At 61.9% G+C, this 9730-nt stretch overlaps 1 protein-coding gene across 1 annotated transcript; it reads left to right on the forward strand.

Moving 5' to 3' along the window:
- Positions 1-17: 17 nt before the first annotated feature.
- TST (thiosulfate sulfurtransferase) lies at positions 18-5465 on the forward strand. The gene is made up of 3 exons (XM_062202895.1): positions 18-60; positions 707-1322; positions 4995-5465. The coding sequence occupies exons 2-3, from the start codon at positions 728-730 to the stop codon at positions 5291-5293; spliced, it is 894 nt and encodes a 297-aa protein (XP_062058879.1). The 5' UTR covers positions 18-60; positions 707-727; the 3' UTR covers positions 5294-5465.
- Positions 5466-9730: the final 4265 nt, after the last annotated feature.

A 9730-nucleotide genomic window follows, 5' to 3' on the forward strand; every position in this document is an offset into this window, starting at 1 on the left:
GTTTGAACCGCCCAACTTCTGCGGAGGGCAGGGGCGAGCGCCAGGCGGCGGAGAGGGCGAGTGAGTGCGGCGGCCGCCCCGGGTCCGGCCCCTGGCCGGGCTGCCTGCGGCTCGGGGGAGGGTCCCGGCGGCGAGCGCGGGGCGGGGCGCCCCGGGATCCCCGGCCCAGTTGGGGGCAGTGGGCACCGAGCTGGGGCCGGACTCGGGCATTCTGGAGGCGAGCGAGCCTTTCGGGGGAGGGATGCGAAAGCGTACGCGGGGCTCCCGCGGAACGCTCCCCGGGCGCCCATCCCCTGCCCTCCCCGGGAAGGCCGTTCCGAGCCCGAGTGTGCCCTGGCCCCTCACCCACCCCACTACGCTGGGCATGTCTCCCCGGCCCTTCCCGGCGGGATCCCGAGAGCCAGGGCCATAGCTTTCTCCGCCAGATCCCCCCAGTGGAGGTCCGCCTCGGGCAGCAGCTTGCGCCCCACCCCTTCTGCGCTGATCTGGGGCGGGCCCGAGGCGAGCAGCGGGGCGGGCCCTCCCCTCCCGCGGGACTCTGCACCTCCCCTCCCGCGGGACTCTGCACTCCCCTGGCCCGCCGGGGTGCTGTTGCCTGCAGTCGCCTGGGAGCACAGCGAGAAAAACAGCGCTTCCGCCCAGCCCCACCCCAGTGCGCATCCAGGCCCCTCACGCGCGTCTCTTTCCCGGTTCCCCTTGGCGCCAGGTGACTCGCGGAGCCGAAGCCATGGTTCAGCAGGTGCTCTACCGGGCGCTGGTCTCCACCAAGTGGCTGGCGGAGTCGGTCCGGGCCGGCAAGGTGGGGCCTGGCCTGCGAGTACTGGACGCATCTTGGTACTCCCCGGGCACCCGCCAGGCCCGCCAGGAGTACCAGGAGCGGCATGTGCCCGGTGCCTCCTTCTTTGACATCGAGGAATGCCGGGACACGGCGTCGCCCTACGAGATGATGCTGCCCAGCGAGGCGGGCTTCGCTGACTACGTGGGCCGGCTGGGCATCAGCAACGACACCCACGTGGTGGTCTACGATGGCGACCACCTGGGCAGCTTCTACGCCCCGCGGGTCTGGTGGATGTTCCGCGTGTTCGGCCACCGCATGGTGTCAGTGCTCAATGGTGGCTTCCGGAACTGGCTGAAGGAGGGCCACCCGGTGACCTCAGAGCCCTCCCGGCCTGAGCCGGCTGTTTTCAAAGCCACCCTGGACCGCTCCCTGCTCAAGACGTATGAGCAGGTGCTGGAGAACCTGCAGTCTAAGAGGTTCCAGCTGGTGGATTCCCGGGCCCAGGGGCGGTACCTGGGCACCGAACCGGAGCCGGATGCAGTAGGTGGGTGTCGGGGGGCTGGGGTGGTCCCTGGGGATGGCCCATTGGAAATGGGGGAGGGGCAGTAAGGGTGGCTGGGACCCTCTCCAAGCTTGGCCCTCAGTTCCCCCAGGGAGGCGTCAGTCTGAGTTTGTAAAAGCAGAGGGTGCAAACTGGAAGGCCTTTGCGGGGTGTGCGCGTGCCCATGGCCGTGTGCTAACCAGCAGCCTGGCATCGGCAGGACTGACTGGGGCACGTCTATGAGCTCCCTCACATGGACCGAAGGGCATTGTGCCCAGGCGCCAGCATTGGCATCGTGGTGCAGAAACCGCCCAGGGACCCCCCCCCCCAGCTTCCCAGGGCCTCACTGGCTGCCCAGAAACCCCCATAGACAAACAGTGCCCTTCCCCCAGCGCCCCCTTGTCTGCCCGCTCCCCAGGGTTCCCCTGACTGGTGTTTGCAGAAGGCACAAGGCTGGCCGGCAGTTGAGCTGGGACAGCGCGGCCGCTGCACACCAGACCCTTGCCTTGGGTTGTACTCTCCCGCCCATCAAGGTTTAAGATCCCAATTCAGGGTGGGGGGCCTGTTGTTATTTGTTCAGTTCAGTAGCAGAGTCAGGATCTGAACCCAGCACCGCCTTATTCAAATCGGTGTTCTCAACCAGGATCCTCCCGTTAGGGACCACTCCCACTCCCCAGGGCTGGCGGGGGACCCCCTCTGCGAGGTAACCGGGGGAGATGGCTCCCCTGTCTCCTGTCCTGGGGGTTCTGTGTGGGTTGAAGGGTGGGGGCTGAGTTCCAGAAGCTCCCAACCAGAGAGCGGCCGGCACATCTCGCCTTTCCCAGCCAGGCACAGGGCTGCGGTCTTGCTGCCACGGCCCCACCCTCCCTTGTCTCCTGGTCTCTCAGGTCCAGGCTGGCCTGAGCCCTCAGGGCGGCCAGCCTCTCCTTGGAGGTTCTTTCTTGGCCGCAGCCCCTCCTTCAGGCTCTAACTCATGTGCAACATTTTGTCTAACTTGTTGACAAATGTGTCCTCCTTCCTGTGGCTGGGCAGGAGCGGGAGAGAACACCAGGAAAGCCGGTTTGCAAGGTCACCACAGCAGACAGGGGAGACTGAGGCACCCCGGGCAGAGGCAGGTGACGACGGCCCCACAGCTGGTGAGGGCAGGGGCAGGGAGTGGCCCCAGTCGGGCTTTTCCCAGGGTCCCTGTTTTTCTTGCCTGGCTGGTTCTCTGAGGTCTGCAGTTGAAGATTCAAGTTCATTTGGCACCTTGCAGGGACTCCTGGCACGGAATGTCTGCAGGCCCCTCCCAGCCTTGGTTCATGGCACCGCCTCCTCTTGGGACTTCAGCTGCCACTGGGGGAGGGCAGGTGCAGTGGGTTCTCTGGCGGCTTCCCAGCCTGCCCTGCAGCACACTGGGAAATAAGGGAAAGCCGGCGCTTGGAGGTGTGCCTGGCCCAGTTTCCTCACTCCCATTTTATCTTATTTTATTTTACTTTTAAGATGTATTGATTTATTTAAAAGTCAGTTACACAGAGAGAGGAGAGGCAGAAAGAGAGGTCTTCCATCTGCTGGTTCACTCCCCAAATGGCCACAACGGCTGGAGCTGCGCCAATCCGAAGCCAGGAGCCAGGAGCTTCTTCCGGGTCTCCTACATGGGTGCAGGTGCCCAAGGACTTGGGCCATCTTCTACTGCTTTCCCAGGCCATAGCAGAGAGCTGGATCGGAAGTGGAGCTGCCGAGTCTCGAACCGGCGCCCATGTGGGATGCTGGCACTGCCGGCAGCGGCTTTACCTGCTACGCCCCAGCACCGGCCCCACCCCCATTTTACAGATGAAGGAACTGAGGCTCTGAGGGGGACACAGCCTGCTGCTACTGGGCAGCGCCTTCTGGAAGCTGTGCATTCTAAAGCCCCTGTGCCCTTCTGTCCGAGCCCAGCCCACATCCCTCCAGGTCCCCTCTGGAGCACCCAGGGGCACGGATTCTCATTGAGCTCGGCTGCTCCTTCCTACTGTGATCCGCAGGCGGCAGCCTGCAGGGGAGGGGGGAGGTGAGGCTGAGTCCCACCTTATGGGGGGGGGGGTACCAGAAGAGAAGCCTCTGTCATAGGCGGAGTGGCCACGACTTGACCCCAGTTGGCGTCAAAGGCCACTTCCCAAGGCCACTCCCGTGGGTAGGGTGAGCTGAAAGCAAACATGTGGGCCAGGGGGAAGGTCACAGCACCAGCTGTGGCTTGGTGGTGGCGCCGTGGGACCCGGAGCCCCTGTGCCTGTGTGTCTCCCTCCCAGGGCTGGGGCGAGGTGGAGAGGGCAAGCCAGAAAACCCTGGCAGTGAGCATCCACATCTGTCCTTGACCTGGGGACGTTGTCTCGCCCACACAGCCCTAACCGGGCTGCAAAATCCCAGATCTCAGAGCTGTCAAAGAACAGGAGCAGTCGCCTCTTCCTTTCCTCACTCTCGGCCTCCTTTCCCAGGGAGGCTCAGGGTGGCCAAAGAACCCTGACTTCGCTTTCTGTGGGCTGTGTGCCCTGGAGCAGGTTCCCTCCCCCCTCTGAACCTGGGCAGATGGGTGGCGAGCCGCGAGCCAGCCCTGACGCTGGACTGGGCAGACGGTGCCTTTGCTCCACTTGGCTGCTGTCCAGAGCTCTCTGGTCAGGCTCCTCCTGCACACGGGCAGGCAGTCCCTGCTGGTCTAGATCCCCCTGGCCAGCAGATTGGAGAAGGAGCCCCCCAGGCTGGCCTCCCACAAGCAGGGAGGGCACCCTTTGTTGATGACGCAGGAGAAAACAGCAAAGTGCTTTCCTCGGGGCTGGGATTGGAGCAGCCTGCTCACGCCTGCATTCCCAGCCCCACTGCCCGAGGGTTGGGGCACACAAGCCCCTGGGAGCGGCAGATCTGCTGGTCCTGGCTGGCGGGGCTGGCGGGGCTGGTGGGGCTGGCACACAGCTGCTCGCAGAACCAAGTTTCCAGATAAAAACGTGAACTCGGAACAGGAAGGAATGGCTGTCCCCTGGAAGTGGGGACATCTTCGCCGGCAGGAGCTCCTGGCTCGTGCTAGTGAGTTTGGGGACCCTCTTGGCCTTGGGGCGAGGGGACCAGGACCTTGTTGCCATGAGTATGTGCCTACTGTATTCTCAGGGCCGCTAGGGGTTGTTACCTAAGGCACCTGCATGTGCGTGTAAAGCAGGTGGGGTTATCTCCCATTCCACAGAAGGGAAAATTGAGACCCAGTTGCACACAGCCCTGGTAGTCTGGTCCCTCCCCTCCCACTCCTACCACTCTGACCCCATGCTGCTGAGCTCCAGGTGTAATGGGGTAGTGGAGACTTTTGGAGGTAGGGGAGCCCAAAGAGATGGTGACAAGCTGGCACTGGGCCCCAGTCTACTCCCAGTCCCTGGAGTCTGCACACGGTATTGGTGTGTATTTGTCTCATTGGCTCTTAACATCCCTGTGAGCTAGAGATGGACAGGTGAGCCCATTATACGGATGAGAAAACTGAGGGTCAGAGAAGAGAAGGGATTGTGGTGACAGAGCCGAGACTCAGGCGCTTGTCCTCTCCAGCTGGTGCGATGTTGGACATTGCCACTCTAAGACAGGTTTTGGGGGAGGGGTTGGGATAAATCCTGCTCCAGGAAGGTCAAAGGTGGGCTCTGGTGGCAGTGGCTCCTCTCACCTGTGCCCCTGCTCCCTCCGCAGGCCTGGGCTCGGGCCACATCCGCGGCTCGCTCAACATGCCCTTCATGGACTTCCTGACGCCTGACGGCTTCGAGAAGAGCCCGGAAGAGCTCCGTGCCATGTTCCAGGCCAAGCAGGTGGACCTCTCGCAGCCCCTCATTGCCACCTGCCGCAAGGGGGTCACCGCCTGCCACATCGCCCTGGCCGCCTACCTCTGTGGCAAGCCCGATGTGGCTGTCTATGACGGCTCCTGGTCCGAGTGGTTCCGCCGGGCGCCCCCAGACACCCGGGTGTCTCAGGGCAAGGGCGGGAAGGCCTGAGCCGAGGCCTCGGCTCTGCTCTACTCACCGGGTCTCGACCAGCGCAGTGAGCCTGGCCCCAGCTGCCGCTGGCCCAGACCTCGTAGGCAAAGGAGATCGGCACCTTCTTAGCATTGCTATGCGCAGCTCACCCTCCCCCCACCAGCACTGGAATAAACGTGGTCTTTTCCGAGTCGCTTGTCTGCCCGCTGCTCCCTGGCCCCTGTGTGTTTCCCCCTCCTGCAGGCTCCTTAGGACGCCAAGGACAGAAGCCACCATCGCGGCCCCCCGCTGGGAAAGCCCCCACTCAGTTTGGGCAAAGGGAAGGGGGCTCTGCCCCAGGCACGCTGGCGTCTACCCAGAAGAAGAAGGCCAGAGAGGTGTAACCAGGAGCTACCTCCTCCTGCTGGAGGGGGCAGGGCCCTTCAGAGGGGGCCCCCGAGGAGGAGACACACAGGCAGACCCCCTTGGGGGGAGGGCTGAGGGCCCAGCAGTGAGAATCGGGAGGCTACAGCAGGTGCGAGCAACCTGCAGACATCTGAGCTCCTCTTTGGGATGGCAAGGGGGAGCCCAGGCCGCACCTGTTGCAAGTCCCTGCCACCCAGTCTCTCTCTCGGTTAGGACAGGGTCCTGGAGGGTGGGGGGGCCACATCTGCCTGCGGAGCATCCTGGCCCCAGCCCTGCTCTGGGGGGAGTAGGTGCCCACCAAATAGGAGGAGACAGGCTCAGGGCCTGAATGCTGAGGCCTGTGGGATCTGAGTTGGGGTGGGCACCGGAGGCAGTCTGGACAGCTGGCCTGTCTTCTTATTTTATTTATTTGTTTGAAAGGCAGGTGAGAGAGAGAGAGAATCTTCCATCCTTTGCTGGTTCACTCAACAAAAGATGGCCACAGCCAGGCCTAGGCCAGGCTCAGACTAGGAGCCTGGAACTCCAGCCTGGTGGGTGGCAAGGACTTCTCCAGGCACATCAGCAGGAAGCTGAATCGGAAGTGGTGTAGCCGGGACTCGAACCAGCGCTCTGAGATGCCACTCTGTGCATGGCGGCTTCACCCACTGCACCACAGTGCTGGCCCCTCGCCCTTGCATGGTCCTCATGCCAGCTTTAGGTCCCCTACGGAGCCTTGCTGGGCAGGGGAGCAGCTGCCAGGACAGTCGTTCAGTCCACGCAAGCACGGAGCACCTGCTGGGAGTCAGGAATGGCCCAGGTACCGGGGGCCTTGAAGGGAATGGACAGTCTGCTTCCCACTGCCCTAGTGGGCTGCAGCACACTTGGGGGTGGGGGAAGAAGCAAGGAACACATACCGTGTGCAGGCGGTGCTAAGGTGCCGAGGAAGAAAAGGGGTTACTGAGCAGGGCTGGGTTGGGGAGGTGAGCAGAGTCCTGTGGACCCCTGGGGGCAGGAAGCTGCAGCAGAGGGAGCTGTCAGTGCAAAGGCCCTGAGGCAGGACTGTTCAGGAAACCTTGTGTAGGAGTGTGGGAGGAGCCAAGGTCAGAGGTCGAGACACAGTTCCGGAAGAGCCTTGCAGCTAAATGAAAGGACCTTCCACTTTTGTAAGATGAGATGCTAGGGGAAGAGTTCTTAAATTATTTATTAGTTTGAATGACAGAGAGAGGGAGGGAGGGAGGGGGAGAGCTCCCGCATCTGCTGGCTCACTCTTAAATGCCTGCATCTGCTGGGGCTGGGCCAGCCCAAAACGGGAAGCCAGGAACACGGCTCCTTCAGCCATCACCTGCTACCCCCTGTCAACAGGCAGCTGGAAGCAGGGGGCAGACCCAGGATTCGAACCCAGGCCCTCTGATGCGGTCCTTAACTGCTGCCCCAAACGCCCGCCCTCGGGAGCTTTTGGACGAGAGAGGTGAGCAGACCCAAGCGAGGTCCCCCCAGCATCCTGGGTGTGGAGGTGAGACAATGCCATGGGGTCTCTGTGGGGGCCCAGCTCCTGTTTGTGGCAATGTCATTGTCTCCCTCCGAGGGTGGTGGGACCGGTGGCGGCAGACCCCTTCCGGGGTTGCAATGTCAGAGACTGGTGCGACATCTTGCAAGGAGGCTGATTCCTGGACGGGCTGGGGTGGGGTGAGTGGCTTGCTAAAGGGCCTACGTGGCAAGGAACTGAGGGAGGCCTCTGGCCAGGAGCCAGCCAGCCACAAAGGTGCTCAGTTCAATGGACCCCAGCACCCACGGGAGCTTGGCCGCAGAGCCTGCCCCAGCAGAGCCTCAGGGACCACAGCCCTGGGCAATACCTCGACTGTAGCCCCCACCAAGAACCCCAAACAGAGAGCCTGGCTGAGCCATGCCAGCCCGAGACACACAGATGGGGATTAACACATGGCTGTTAAACTGCCACGTACCGAAGCCATAAGCCTTGAGTACAGGGACCAAGAGCAAGAACAGGGCCGTAGGAGGTGATAGTGCGCTAACCTTGAGCAAGTGGTGGTGGCAGTGTGGGCCGGGGCTGTGGAGAGGCTGAGGCGGGCGATGGCCTTGGGGGTGGGTGCCCTGGGCCCGGCGTGGTTGGCTCTGTGTGTGCTGCGGGGCGATGTGTTGGGCATTTCACAAAGGTGACTTTGTGCCCCCCCCCCCCCCGCCCAGAGTGGGTCAGGTCTGCTTTCCATAGAGCAGGGGTGGGGGCCGTCCCGCCGGCAATACCATTCAGTCTGGCAAGGCAACCGCAGGGGGGAGTTGAAACTCAATAAATCTGTGTAGCTGGCTAAGTCTTTTAAAGATTTATTTTTATTTTATTTGTAAGGTAGAGTTACAGAAGAGGGAGAGACAGAGGTCTTCTGTCCGCTGGTTCACTCCCCAACTGGCTGCATTAGTAGGGCTGGGCCAGGCAGAAGCTGGGAGCCAGAGCTTCTTCCAGGTCACCCATGCAGGTGCGGGGGCCCAAGCCCTTGGACCATCTTCTGCTGCTTTCCCAGGCCATAGCAGAGAGCTGGATGGGAAGAGGAGCAGACGGGACTCGAACCGGCGCCCATATGGGATGCCGGCACTGCAGGCGATGGCTTTACCCACTATGCCACAGCGCCGGCCCCTGGCAGGCTAACTTGTAAGCTCATCATTCTGCATGGCCAGAGAATGAGGTGGTTCTGGGCAGAAGAAATTCCCCAGCCCTGACCCAAAGGGAAGTTCAGCTACAGAACTCGGTCCGAATCGCTCCTCTAATAAGTGATGGGCCCACACTCTGGGGCCCCAAATTAACCACGATGCCCTCTGTCTTCTAGGGAGCCCCTGAAAGACTGGGTGTGTGCGGGGGGGGTCATCCCCTATACTCTCCCTCTTTCCCCCTCCTCCCGTGCTGAGCGACAGCCAGACCAGACAGAGCCGGTGCTGGCACCCCCAGTCTTTGTCTCCTCTTCCCGTCATAGAAACGAGGCCACATAAGGTTGTTGACCTCTGTCTGCCGCCCTGTGGTTGGAGGGGAGGGGAGAGGACCCTCTCTGCTTTAATTTTTCTCCCTATCCCTGGGCATGCGACTCAGACAGCCCCAGGCCTGTCTCTCCCTCCCCCACACGCATGCTTTTAAACACAGCTGTGCCTTAAATCAGCTGGCTCCTTAGCAACTGGTGCGCTCCTATGCATGCATCGACACCCCACTTCTGCGTGCTCCCTGCCCCTTCCCTAGACAGACTGAGCTCCTCTGCTTATTCCTGCACTGTCCTTGGCTCTTGGTGGCATCTGGGGCCTCTCTGTGGGGCATGGGGGACACTCAGTGTGGACAGGACAGTGGAGTACACAGGAAGTGCCCCTCCTGGCCCCATCACCCTCTGAGGCAACAGTGGTCACCATGGCAACCCTGCTGCTCCCGGCAACCCCTCCCTGGGCTTCCTCTGTGGTTCTGCGGCCGGCTCTGCGCTCCCGGGCTCTGGCGCACACTGAGGGCTTCTAGAGCTTTCTGAGGCAATGAGGGACATTGGGGAGGTAAGGGAGGGAGAGGCGCATGCGCAGAGGGCTGGGGCTCTGCCAGACCACGGGATCGAATCTTCCTTCTGCCCATTCAGAGTTGCTTGTGAGTGAGGACACCCCAGGCTGCACCAGACCCACCTTCCCACCTTGGCCGACTGCTCCTGGGAGCTTTCTCTGCAGGTCAGACACCGGCAGTGGGGCCACGCTTCTGATGGAGCCAGGCCAGGCTGCCCCGGGGTGGGCGTCGAGGGCAGGAGCGGAGACCAACTGCAGCTTCCGCTGACTTGAAGATGTGCGGCTTAGTTTTATTTTCTTTTACTCTAAATATAAAAAAAGATGAATTTATTTATTTGAAAGGCAGAATTACAGAGAGAGGTAGAGACACAGAGAGAGAGAGGGGTCTTCCATCCGCTGGTTCACTCCCCAGATGGCTGCAATGGCCAGAGCTGTGCTGATCCAAAGCCAGGAGCCAGAAGTTTCTTCTGGGTTTCCCATGCAGGTGCAGGGGCCCAAGGACTTGGGCCATCCTCCACTGCTATCCCAGGCCACAGCAGA

Source organism: Lepus europaeus, chromosome 10 (assembly GCF_033115175.1).
Source record: "Lepus europaeus isolate LE1 chromosome 10, mLepTim1.pri, whole genome shotgun sequence".
Lineage (NCBI taxonomy): Eukaryota > Metazoa > Chordata > Mammalia > Lagomorpha > Leporidae > Lepus > Lepus europaeus.

Coding starts and splice junctions, on each gene's coding strand:
- TST (XM_062202895.1), top strand. CDS start 728: ATGGTTCAGCAGGTGCTCTACCGGGCGCTGGTCTCCACCAAGTGGCTG. Junction 1,323..4,994: donor ACCGGAGCCGGATGCAGTAG/GTGGGTGTCGGG, acceptor CTCCCTCCGCAG/GCCTGGGCTCGGGCCACATC.